The sequence below is a fragment of the Corvus cornix genome, chromosome 4, assembly GCF_000738735.6.
Source record: "Corvus cornix cornix isolate S_Up_H32 chromosome 4, ASM73873v5, whole genome shotgun sequence".
Lineage (NCBI taxonomy): Eukaryota > Metazoa > Chordata > Aves > Passeriformes > Corvidae > Corvus > Corvus cornix.
In genome coordinates, this window is record NC_046334.1 from 18,743,978 (window position 1) to 18,757,491 (window position 13,514).

At 45.4% G+C, this 13,514-nt stretch overlaps 1 protein-coding gene across 4 annotated transcripts in view; it reads right to left on the reverse strand.

Annotated features, from left to right (window-relative positions):
- Positions 1-3,253: 3,253 nt before the first annotated feature.
- The window catches only part of GPRIN3 (GPRIN family member 3), a 33,443-nt gene continuing 23,182 nt past the window's right edge, over positions 3,254-13,514 (reverse strand). For all 4 annotated transcript variants that reach the window (XM_039550669.1, XM_039550667.1, XM_039550668.1 and 1 more), the window contains exon 2: positions 3,254-11,943. In XM_039550669.1, the coding sequence (XP_039406603.1) occupies positions 9,479-11,851 (2,373 nt within the window). In that variant the 5' untranslated portion in view covers positions 11,852-11,943 and the 3' untranslated portion in view covers positions 3,254-9,478. The remainder of the gene's footprint in view (positions 11,944-13,514) is intronic.

The window sequence follows — 13,514 nt, forward strand, 5'->3', positions numbered from 1 at the left end:
GACACTCAAAGTGTCCAAAACCTAAGGGGAGCCCAGGAGTTCCAGTAGGGTGAGTAACCCAATGCATGGAGACAGTATCTCCCTAGAGGCTTTTCCCTAGCTTAAGACTTACTAAACCTAAGCAATCTCTCATTAATTGGCAGCTCAGTAACTGTCCTTGAAAAAGCAAGAGGCACAAATGTGAGGGAAGAAACATGAGGAGCTCCCAAACCCCAGGAGGAGCAGCTTCATGGATGGCCTCACCTCCGCTGGTTCCCAGGCAGACCTCCTCTCTCCTCCTCCTCGAGGCCAGGGTGACACAGTCCAGCAGTTCCTGGCTCAGCCCAGATGTGGGGGCTTTGCAGAAGCCAGCAGACATTCCTGCACACCAGCCATTTTCCACCAGGCACTGAGGGAAAGGTGGGTGCCGAGTGGTTCTGCTCCAGCTGCCAGGGTGTTTTTCACCAGCCCGTGAGAAAAATGTCCTTAACTGCTCAGCTCACTTATGTCTTTGTGATGTTATGTAAGTGGATTGAGAGAAAAACACTGCCATGAGCAGGTTTCTAATTAGGAAAAGAAATAAAAAGAATTATGGAATTAAGGCAAAACCTCAGCATGAATGACCCAAATCCCTTCCTTGTGCTGCAGTCCACAGCAGGCTATTAGAAAACTTCTTTTTTAAAGAAAGTTAATTCATCACTAAGATGGCACAGCAAAGGCAAATTCTTTTGTAGGCTGGCACCCGCTCTCCCTAGCAGCTGATCCCACTTAATTTGTCTATTGTAAGTGCAAAGGACGCTTTCGAAAGAGATGTGCTTTGCGACACAAGCACTCCTACAAACACTGCTGAAATATGAGTAGCAATGGGGCATACCACAGAGTCTCAGAATCATCAAGGTTGAAAGAGACCTTTAAGATCATCAAGTCCCACCATCCACCCAGCACTACCATGGTAACTCCTGAACCATCACCCAGCACCAGATCCGAATGCCCGTTGAGCACCTCCAGGGATGTCACTCCATCACCTCCCTGGGCAACCTATTCCAATGCCTGACCACCCTAACAGTGGAAAGTTTTGTTCTAATATCTAATCTGAATCTCCTGTTCCTCAGCTTAAAGCCTTTTCCTCTCATCCTCTCACTGCAGACACAGCAGAAGAGACCAGCGCCCCACCTCACTACAGCCTCCTTTCAGAGAGTTGTAGAGAAGGATGAGGTCCCTCCTGAGCCTCCTCTTCTCCAGAAAAAACAACTCCAGCTCCCTCAGCTGCTGCTCATAAGACATAAGAAGTGTTCTCTAGATCTCTCATGAGCCATCTTGCCTTTCTCTGGACATGCTCCAGCACCTCAAAGGACATTTTAAAGTGAGGGGCCCAGAACTGAAGGCAGCACTCAAGGTGCAGCCTCACCAGTGCTGAGTACAGGGGAATGATCACTTTCCTAGTCCTGCTAACCATCCATACAATCACCATACAGTTACCATTTCCTAATTTGCACTGGCAACTTTCTGTTGGTTGTCTTCACACTGTCATTGCTACTGAGAGTTGCCTACAATGAGTTACCTACTATCATCTACTATCACAAGGTGTCTCATCAACAGTGGCTTGCTTTGGAAGATTTCAAGCATTCACAGGTCTCCATGCCCTGATCTCAACAGGAGATAAGAGCACCCTACATTTCTCACCAATGAGGTCATATTTATTTAAATACTCAGTTGCAGATGTAAGTGCCTCAGTTGCAGATTTAAGTGCCTACACTTTAAAACATTGGCTAGCCAAACTAGTAATTTTATGGTTCTCCTAAGAGCGAGTGATCTGAAATTTGCTGAGGAAATCTTCTCTTCCCTCACAATACTGCCTATTGTAAGTGGAAACACCTACCAGAGAGTGATTTTGATGCCATTTGAATCCCTAAGGGCATGGTGATTTTCTTCAGCAGGTTAAGAAGTGAAGCAGATACCCCGGGATGTAGTGCTGCTGGTTGGAAATCTCACATCCTCAGTAAATCAGTTGACATTTGAACAAGAAGCCAGATTTATTCTCTGTGTATGAAGGCACTATCTCCCTGAAACTCCATGTTACATGACAAAGTCTGCATCAGCCAGAAAATGTGCACTGGTCATCATTGGTTTGATAGGATGGTAGCTTATTTTCTGCACTAGTCCTTTTTCAGCTGGGTCAGTCCCCTCAGGGTGAGAGCTCTTTAGGCTTTTTCCTTACTGCAGCAAGGCTGCAAGGATGAAGCACAAAAGGGAGACCTCAGCTTTCCTGCCTACTAAGAGACCTTGACAAATGCAGCGCAGAGCTGAATGAACCAAGCTACCGTAGGGAAGCACCCCACTCTGGCAGCTTGGGGATTAATGTTTGGCAGCCACTGGCATGCAGGATCCTGAACCATACAACAAGGAATCAGCAAAGCTCATTAATAAAATGCCCTCTGCAATTGCCTGAAGGACTGGGCAATTAGTTGAAGCACCCGGACAACTACAAGGCACTAACAGAGAAACACAAAAAACTATTTTTGGGAATACACTCCAGCTTGGGGTGAGCAGACAGAACATCACTGGTAGCAAGAGGCACCATTCAACTGCCTTATCTCAGTCTGTTCTGCTCCTGTCTTCTCATCATAGGAAAGTGTGTGCCAAGGTGGGGTCCTCATGTCCCCTGGAAGATAGGTACATAGATATGCCTTATCTGTAACAGCACTGGGTCAGAATGCTTCACTGCCATAATCTGTTACCTTATGCTCTTTTGTACTATGAGACAAAACTTCCCTTTTTTGAGTAGGAAAATGGTCACTGTGATGCTGAGGCTCTCGGCGTTGTGTGTGGTGTGCAGGCGTGCTGGTGGGCAGTGGTGACCATCTGCTACAGCAGTGACACCGCAGAGTTCAAACGCTGCCTTTTCCACCTCGGCTCAGGGGTGGCTGTGCTGGGTGAGTAATGTGGTGTTGTGTGGCAGAGGGTTGTTGAAAGGCTGAGTGAATTCGTGCGAAAGGGCAGAGCAGCAGCTGATGCAGAAGAGCCTGTGCTCATGGGCAGCTGTGCAAAGGCAGCTGCACTTACACAGAAGGAAGCAGATGGGTCTCTTCTCCAGCAGGGAAAGCACAGGGAAGCTGCCACCACGCTGAGCTTTGCAAGGTACCAGGTCTCAGGCCTGAATCCAGAAAGCCCTTCGTTTCTGCTCTGACTCACACACATTCACAAATTCAGGCAGAATGTTCACCCATAAAAGTCCTTTCTTTTCCCATGTCAGCCTACAAACAGAGACCCAGAATAATTAAGACAGTGCTCATTTTATTGTACTCAGCATGGAAACCAGATGTAAAACAGCAAAACATTAAATTCCTAAGGGACTCGGTCAGGTGGGTAACATTGCTTTAGTATCACTTTAAGACTTTTCACATGCAAACTTCTGTTGGTATGTCTCAAATGAATGCTATGGTACACCTGGTAGCCTAAGACTAGCTTTATTTTGTACACTACATCACGTTCAATCAGTGTAACTATAAAATTAATAAAGCCACAATAATATTAGTTGTTGTTAGAAGCCTCCAAGTTGGTTTTCTTCTGCTGCTGGCTGATTCATGGCCATAGTTTTTTGAAATTAAAAGTTCAGATACACTCCCTACCTTTAATTCTGTGCATAAACTCCCAATACTTTTCAGTGTCACTGAGACCTTTACTTCACAACTCAGATGTGATTTTATGTGCCACAAACACACGAACGGTTCTCTTCCATTTAATGGAAATTCCTCAGGGCAGTGTCTAAACTTGCTTTTGATGTACTTGAAACTATTGACTGTGAACTGAGCTAAGGGAAGTGTCAGGAGGACCCTCTCACCTGTTGTAGCAGAGCTGCTGAGAAGTGTCTGAGAGACTCGAATTTTGCAGCAAACAACTGCTGGGGACTTTGGTGGAAGATTTGTCATTTATTTCTACTCCATAAAGTGTCAGTCTTAGCAGAACGCTAACAAAAACTTAAGGTCTAATATTTCAAATGAGGACCAGTTGACATGATTCTGTTCCTAATGAGACCAGATGCTTCCTATCACTCACAGACTGCTTTTTAGAAACCAGATAAGGAGAAAGATTTAAACTTTCCTCAAGGTTGTGGAAAATGCTACGCCTCCAGCATTCAGTCAGGGCAAAGGGAAAAAATCATATTAGAGCATGAGTGATGCATGAGCCCTGCACACATGTACTTGCCTTTTAAACAGGGACACACACACACATAAGCTTACCTACAGCAGAAGTTTTCCTAGAGGAAAAAATATTTCCCCTCTGTGTGATTTGGCTCAGTAATAACATCATTTTTTTCTATAAAGAAGCCTGAATGATGAAAGGTAGGTTTCACTTTGCAAAATCTTCTTTGCCAGAATTTGATGCAAAATCCACATTATAAACTCTAGGAAGGAAGAGCTACTCAGAAAAGCCCAAAGCAGAAAAAACAATAACTCTCAGAGTTTAAAAAAAAATAAAAATCAGTTTGGCTCAATTGAGCTGTTATACTTCATTCTTCCTTTTAAACACCTACACTGACTCAAGTGGGATAATTTAGGCCCCTAAGAGAATATTGCAGCCAGTTCAAGTTACAGGAACTGCTGATGTTCAGGTCCATGGATCACCACAGCATCCAATGAACCCAGAGATATTTGGTAGTGTGCACTATTTGGATAAGGACCTACCTGTGTGTCTTTGGGACAACTGAAAATACTGACCACTCATGCAGGCATCACAGAGACACCAAAACATAAACCAGCAGAAATTAGTTACTGAAACAGGGAGGTGGGAAAAAGGAGGGAAGGGTTTCCCTCAGACCACAGGCCTCAATTTTCTAAGCCCACAGAGTCTGACAATCAGTTGTCTGTCATTCAGAGCAGCCATTCCCACAAGATGTGTGCAAAAGAGTTACTCTGTTGTGGTAAAATTTTGCATTAATTTTTAAAAGGTGTAGAAGGACAGACACAGAACAAGATAATGGAGCAAATAAGTTAATAGAATTTGTACTTTCCTACAAACCTTGCATATACTGAGTTAACTAATGAAACACTGGTATGGTAGATTTCCATGGAGTTTCCAAACTGAAAACCAGTGGCAGCCAATTTGAATTCCTCATCAACACTGATTTTCATTTGGACTTCCATTTCTAACTTTAACACTTCATAGTAATGAAACTCAAGAGAAAAGCTAGTCCTATCTTTAGAGCATATATTCACCTTTTTGAATCCCTTCAATATACTTCTTCAAACAGTGCATTTTACAAGCTCTTATGTTTTAGTAGCAGTAATAAACTGAGGTTGACTGCTTAGAGGTTTTGTTGAATCCTATTTGGATATATCTATAAATACTAGCAAAATATACAGCCTTTGGAAACATTCATTTTCCTAAAAGACATGGGATACCAACAAATAAAAAAAAAAGTGAGGTCAGAAAACAAGTGGGCAAAACTTAAGCAAAACTCTGACTTTACAGACATAGGAATGGGAATTCATTGTGAAGTACCTACACCAACTTTATTTTACTTCTCCTTTGGTCTTTCCCTGCCCATGTTTCTCAGCAACTTCTTCTTCTACATTCAAAAGAAAGTTTTCTTCACCTGAAATGAAGAAGACAGATATTCCCCTTCTTGCCCCTTCAGCTCTTTCCCCACTCTTTTTTTTCCAAACCAAGTCAGCAGAAACGAGGCAGAACTTCAGCACTTGTGCCCAAACAACACAAAGCTGGCAGATCCCAACCAAGTGCACAAAGATGGATGTCACAGCCTCACAAGAAATCCAGGACTATATTGCAAAATGCCTGCAAAGAGATGCTCCTTCAACTCAGGTATTGTATTGGCAACAACAAAATGTGCTTGTTCTCATCTTTCCTAGTGGAAAGCCCCAAGTGAAACTAGAAGTAAAGCTTCCATTCTTATTCACTGCTTTTATTAATGGCTCTTGCTACATCAGCCTTCCTAGGAGATGCAACTGACAGGGAAGGGTTTCCTGACAAATAGCTTGTTTCCCAGAATCTCTGATCTTGAAATAAAATGAATTAAAGAGTTACTTCAACTGGCTAGGCTACAACACAGGTACTTTTCTTTATTTTTCATATACATTTACCCTTGGGAATAACAAAGTATTTTCTGTTTTATTAGCCCAAATGGATTTCCTTGGTTGTTACCCATCCAAGTAATGCAATATGATTCTGAGTCATTGGGCAGAGAAAAAGAATGGGCTGGTGGCACATAGATCATCTCCACCTACTCTCTGCCACATCACTACTCCAAGCCCATTTTCATTTTTGGGACTGACATGACACCAAGAACAGCCTTTCTTGGCTGCTACAAGCTCACTCACATGCATAATATTTGCCAATTGCTACCCCCAACATGGTTGTTTCACTGTTGGTGAAAGATGTGTCATCACTGAGGATTCACATTGTCACCTAGACATCTAGTGCAAGAGAAAGCACTAATCACCAGTGTTAAACTAGCAGGTTGCCTACAGTCTGCCCTAGCAAGGCACAGTCAAAACCTAAAATATTTTCCATGAGATATGCTGGTGAGTATCGACTCATTTTTATGTGTTGGCTTTTGGCTCTTCATTGCTTGGCTTCCAACACACATCTGCAGGACTTCTGCACCCACCAGACAGTGCCATGGACAACTTGCCTCTTTGCACTAGTACTTGCCCTGAACACAGGCTGAGCACTGCATTTTTTTTTTCAGTTATGCCCATGAAGTCATTCAGACGCATCCACTCAGTAACTTGTCCATCGGCACTTTGTGGTACAAATGCACTGGTGACATTTTCCTAGAAGAAAGGTCATTTATTGTGGGGAACTCACAGCTGAAAAAAGCTGCAAGGAGGCAGGGGAGACCTCTCATTCCTTGCAAAGAAGCATTAATTCCAGTGCTGTCCCAGCATCTGCTCATTCATTGCCAAGCCCAGTTTGGTGTCAATAAAGCAACTCATACCCATATGCTAAAAACATTTTGCAGAGCTTAAGCTAAAGGATAAAATTCATGGAAATCAGTGAATGAGTGATAGCTGTTTATTCTCCTCTGGAAAAAAAACACCAGGACAATCAACTTGTATATTCAGACTGAGCATATTTGTAAAGGGACAGTTCAGAGTAAGCTGGCTCACAGCTACAGCAAGGGGAGCGCACAGGGGGACGCGAGCTGAGCCAAGGGACACGGCTTCACAGGAAGACAGGCTGGGCAACAGCTAGTGAGTGAAGGGGCAGGAGGGAGGCAAAAGGAGCAGCACAGAGCCTTGGACCTGGACAGGACACAGCAAAAACTGCAGACAACTCAGGGAACCTCGTCAGGGCTGACATGGACACAATGTGGGAAGAGACACTGAACTTGTCAACTAACCTGACCTAATGATACTGTCAATATTAATCCCACACAAAATTTCACGTGATACTCACATCTCAGACACTACTAGGAAGGGGGTGGAAACAGCAGTACTAACAGAAAAAAGGCTGGAGACTTTCCTCCTGGTAGGCAGAAGTGGGAAGACACTCTCTAATGTGGTGATTTAGAATTAAAAATTCAGCACCACAAGTAGGAGAGGACTTAAATAACATACAAAAATTGAACAAGGACGTGACATAAAGCCCCCTGGTATATATCTGAGGAGTCAATTCAGTACTATGCTTAGGGGCAACACTTTTCATTGCACTGGGTTAAAATGTATCTTACAGTATTTTACTTTTATGCTAGGGAAAAATCGCCCCGAAACAGCTACTACGGCAGTTGATATACTCAAGAAGTCTGGCCTCCTAAATAACTGGGGACCACCTCAGGTTGGCTTCACAGGAAAAAAAAAAGAAAAGAAAAAAGATACTAATACTAATTTACACTGTTTAAACCTGTAAGATTTAGAGTAAATTGTAAGAGTAAGATCTACAGAGTAAGTCAGGTGTGTGGTACTAGAGACAGAAATAAATTATCATCATGATTCATGAAAAATCTTTAATGGACTAAAAGCATCTCCTATTTAACTCTAGTACTCTGCAGGATTACAATACCCAAATCATCAGTGCTTTGCAGGATTGATAACTAAATTTTCTAAAAACTGCAGGAGTTCCCCAGCCTCCCATAATGAACTCTAGTGGACAAACTACAAAGCTACTGGGAAACACATTTCCCAAGTTGAAAAATATTATTGAGAAATGTGACCAACATATATTTGAGACATTATTGTATATCATACTTCTGGAGAAACAGTCACTAAGCTACCTTTTATTAGCAGTTTCTACAACTAAGTTCAGAAATACAGCAAAGATTGTCTCAAGATTTCAGTACTGCTGCAAATTTTTCAAGTTAACAGTATAATGGTTTATAATATAGAGTGTAAGGTAAAACAAAATACACACAGGCTAAATAAATGGTATTCGGGTTATGAAAGGCAGCAAGAAAAGCACCAAAATACTGGAAAAAAACAGTAGAGTTGGCTAAGGACTTCAAAGGGAAAAAAAAAAAAACCAGTATAACACACTAGACATGGAGGCTCATGGACCCAAATGAACAGGAAAGCCTGCTGCTATGGGAAAACATTACTGTGCATATCTGGAGAGAGAAGAAAGATCCACATCACTTTCAAGAGTGATTTAGAAGAGAGGTGCTCAGCGCCACAGGAGGCTGGGAGCAGGGGCTGCCCACCCCACCTGAGGAGGCAGAATGGCTTCCTGCTTTTTAAAGACTTGGCAGGAGCACCAGAGAGTAAGGGTGGGCACCATCCTGCTGGATGCAGGTCCACCTACCGATGCGCTCTCCTGTGCCTTGCCGGCTTATACCTTGAGTGGCCACTGCAGGGGAAAAAAGCATCTCTCTCACCTCCCCTTCTGGCCACCAACGTCCCACTGCCTTAGCTGCTCCCAAAGAGAGAATCCTTCAGTCTTGATCCTCATTCTTGGCCTGGTTCTGCATTTCAACAGGAGGGGAAGACCGGGCTCCCTGGGGCTCACCTGGGAACAGTGGCCCACAGTATCAACAGAGGTGAGGCTGCTCGGTGATCAATGTCCATAGCCTGGTTCATGGACTTGCCTCAGCATGGGTAACTTACAAACCAGGAAAGTTGTCTTGTGTTAGGTCTTTACAGCTGTTGAACCTCAATTCCACCTCCCTCAGCTTCCCCCAGTCCACCCCTTTGAGTAAGACCTCATAATGCACACAAATAAATTCCCATAATTCTGACAATCCCTCTGCTTCCTGCTTTATCAGAAGGTGCTGCTCTCCCTGCAGCAAGGTGGCAATTGAAATTTGTGCTTTTGCTAAGTGCCTAGCTTTTCATCTGACAGCAGTCAAGGTTGGGGCATAACATGGAAATACACCAGCTGTGACAATAATAATGGCAGAATGGAGCATGTGGCTAGTCAGAAAACAAAGGGGAATCATGTTCCACTGTTGTTGCATCACAACCCCAATTACACAACCAAACAGCAGGACTCAAGGGGAGGGATTCTCTCCACCACCGCAGGTATTTAGGCACCCCTGCAAACCATGTCAGTCTAACACAGAAGAGGGAGCAGGTCGGACACAGCAATTAGGACGCCTAAAATTCTGCAGCATGGACTGGAACACACTGTGCTGCCTCCCTTTCAGTTTTTTATTTGAGGATGTATCCGAGGAAATGGATTTCCGGGTCTGATTGTTCTGGGCCCGGATCAGTTTTTCGTGTTCCCGTATTTGTCTCTGTAAGTGGTTCTGGATAGCGATTCCCAGGGATTCTGGATCGAGGGAAGCACCATAAACCTCCCAAGTCATTCCCTGCTCGTCCCAAACAACATCCCTGACGTGTTTGGACTGCTTCACCTGTACTCTTGCCTCCATGGCTGGGGTGGAGTGCTTTTTGTTCTCCCCCAGGTTCGGCACAGCTGGAGCAGAAGCAGGAATTGCTGCAGTGTGGAGCTCATGTCTGGACTCCCTGGCCTGGAGGCCCTGCTGCTGGGGAGCTGCCGATACTGGCACAGGAGGGGCAAGACCTGCAGAACTCACATTCAACTTGGGCATCAGTCCTGCCTGCAAGCTCTGGCCACCAGCCATCTGAGACTGGCCACTGTCTCCGTGGCCTCTGCTCTCCTTCTCACCTGCATCCTCTGAGCATGCTTTTACATGGGCAGCAGCAGGCTGGCTGCCAACATTCACCCCTCCTTTAGGATCAAGTACCACCAAGTTTTCTTCCTTTGCTTGTACAACAGATTGATTAGGACTGGCCTCTCCTTGACTTGCACCCTTGCTTTGCACAGGCTTTTGGTCAGAGCTGCCCAGGACCTCCTTCTGCTTGACTTCACTGTCCAAGCCACAGAGTAAAGGTGACCGGCTGCTTCCCACATGAGGGACGAGATCCTGCACGTTGTTCCCAGTTCCTGGGACAGCATTGGTGGAAGTGGTGCTTGGCTCACCAGCACCAGTCCCAGACTGTGATGGAGTTTGATTACTGGAGTTAACGTCAAGCTGCTCCACTGGGATGGGCTTTGGTGGGACTGGAGCATCCATTGGCAGCTGAGCAGCATCCTTGACATCACGAGCTGCACTGGTCATTTCAGCATTACCCACAGATGTTCCTTGGGAGGTAACAGCTGCAGGGGAGCAGGAGAGAAGAGGTTTCGCATTATCTGCTGATACTGGAGACACCACGTCTCCAGGCGGTTTGACAGGCTGGGTTTGGGCTGAAGCAGTCACAGCCACAACAGTCGATTTTGATGTGATACCAGGAGAACATGGGAAGTTTTGTTGTGAGGATAAACTCTCAGTAAGTGCAGCCTGGCTCAGCCCCATACCTCCTTGGTAAATTATGTGCAGTTCTTCCTTCTCCTCTGGAGGAAGATTCCCTTTTAAGAAGGCAGCAAAGATGCTCGGACTGGTGGAAGCTGATTTGCTCTCCACGGTAGCCACAGCTTGCACCTCAGCATCTCGCCATGTCCTGCTTACAGCTTCCTGAGTAAAAGGGCTGCTCTCTGACTGAGCTGTCATTGTACCTGTTTCTCTGAATTTGGAGAGCTGGGTGGGGTTTGGACTCCCAGGCGTGGGGTCCAGGTTGTGTACAGGACGTGGACTCCCGTGGCCAGACTGGGCTGGTGCCTCACTGCTCTGCACTGCTTCAGTTTTATCTGAGGGCTGCGACTGTGCCATGTCTGCAGTCCCGCTTTTTGCCTCCAGAATGGTCTGTGCGACTCTCCCCAGGTCAGCTTCAGCTTGCCTTGCTGGCAAGGCTGACTGACACACAGTGGAATCATTTTTTTCTGCCGCCCTGTCTTTTTCCCCTGTTTGCAGAAGGTTTGCCTGAGAAGTATGACAGAATTGATTAACCCCGACAGGATCACCAGGGGAAGAATAATTTAACACTTCAAGCGCTGGCTGATCATCACTCCCCTGAGGTTTCAAGGCAGAGTCATCTATCTGTGTCAGGGAGCTCGTTTTGGCCTGGCTGCCTTGCACAAACTGCCGGGAGCTCTGGGGGGCTGGCATCATCTCTGGCCCTTGCCCTGCCAAGAGGGCTCCTCCTGCCGCAAGGGCTGGCACTGCCGGAGCCTGGATGCCCGCTGGCTGGGAACAACCAGCAGGCTTCACATCTGCAGGATGCACCTCTGCAGCTGTGCTAGCCAGCCTGGGAGAAAAGGCTTCCTGCTGGCTGTCATCATCTGTGTGGTACCACTCACAGCTCTGTGTGCCGGCAGCAGCTGTGCAGTTCAGGTCGAACGAGCAGACCCCAGCTGAGCTGGACGGGGTGCACGGGAAGCCATTGCTAGCCCTCTCACCACTGGGGGGTTGGGGCTGGTGCTTAGCAGGCTGCAGGTCTCCCAGGTGCTCCTCCTCTGCAGAAGTTGAGACCAGGGAAAGCTTGGCAGATCTCAGAGGATCTGGTACAGTCCCCATGGACTGTCTTCGAGATGTTGTTTGTCCTCAGCTTCTCCTTGGAGTTTTCTCACTGGGCAGGCTGTCGGCGACAGGTTTCCTGTGAAGCTAATCTGTTAATGAAACAAACACAGTGTTAGCGGCAGTCAAATTTAAGAAAAAGTACCCAGAGCTAATTGATTTTATAGTGTGAAGAGAAATACTTGCAGGCAAAGGGGAAAGTGAAGCACCCAATTCTGCCTGAAAGTCACAAAAAAGACACAGATTTCAACGATCTCCCAGTTCCGAGGTCTGGATGGAAAACACAATACTAGGGACAAAGCAACAACAGCTCCTCTGTTGTTGATACATTTAGCAAAACACTGACATGCCAGGAGGGAGGAAAAAAAAAAAGAAATATGAAAAGAAAGAAGAGGTATGGACTTTGCGTGGAAGTTTGAGTCACAAAATAAAAACACTGTGACAATATTCTCTAGCAAGCCACCTGTGGAAGGAAATGCCTATGTGAAGAACAGATCCCTAGGTCTGAGTGGATCCCACATCTTCAGTGAGCTCCAGTTCCCCTTTCTTCTCAAGGATAGCCATTTTGGCTCCACTACCAACAAGGACAGTCACAGGGGGCAACAGGTCAATTTAGACTAATGTGGATGAACCCAAACCTCACTGGTAAAAGGAATATGGAGGGATCACAACCTGCTGTGTGATGCAGATAAAAACCAAGAGAAGGTACTGCACTCCAGAGCTGTGCACATACTGCTCTCACATTTAGATCCTTTGAAATAATTACAAGGAAGCCAGCTTGATTAATAAATGGGGGTAGAGATGACCTAGAAATCAATTTACGAGTAGCTGGTATGAAATCGAATGGGGAGCATTGCAGCACCGCAGAACAGGAGGGGTTCATGCCATATCCAGGGAAACCTGGAGGAGGGATTTTAAGCAGGTAGAACAGAGTTATCCAGGTTGGAGTCATGCCAGGACTGCAGAGAAACCACTGCTTCAAACATGAGGTGTTTTCCAAATGTGCTTGCTGGCTTTCCAACGGGCTTAGCACTGCCCAACCTGGACGCTTCTAGAGATCAAGGACGGGATCCGTATCAGCAGAGTGGTGGTGGCCAGTGATAGAATCTCATCCCACTCTTCTTTTAAACTGCAGGCTATCTGGGCTTGTTTAAAAAGCTTTCACTGGCTTATGCTGCCAGCAAAATACAGGTATGTAACTTGGGAGACACCCAGGTTTTGTTAACCTGATGATGGAAACATTGCTGTACCTGTTCGTGTGCCCGTCTCTGCAGGCACACAGTAGGATCTCCTTTGCTACATTACTAGGGAGATGCTGCTGGAAGCAGCGGTGCAACCACTCAGCTGTTCCAGACCCTTCCTCCACACTAGCAAAATCAACAAAACCCTTTCCAGAAAAATCTCTACTCTCCTTCTCTCAGCCTGGATTACAGTGATATAACTTCCTTAGTTTCTGTAAAATCAGTCCTAAGTTTCAGCACCTTAGGATACTTTAAAAGAGCAACAGGAGAAAACTGCTCAATGAAGGAAAATTTAAAAAAATACAGCCACTCTATTTTTTCTAAGAAAAGGAAAGTGCTGCAACTTATTACTTATTCATTAAGCTTTCTGTCTTCCAGATATTAAAAATGTATTATTTTTTTACTGCCTCTTTGGGCTCTGT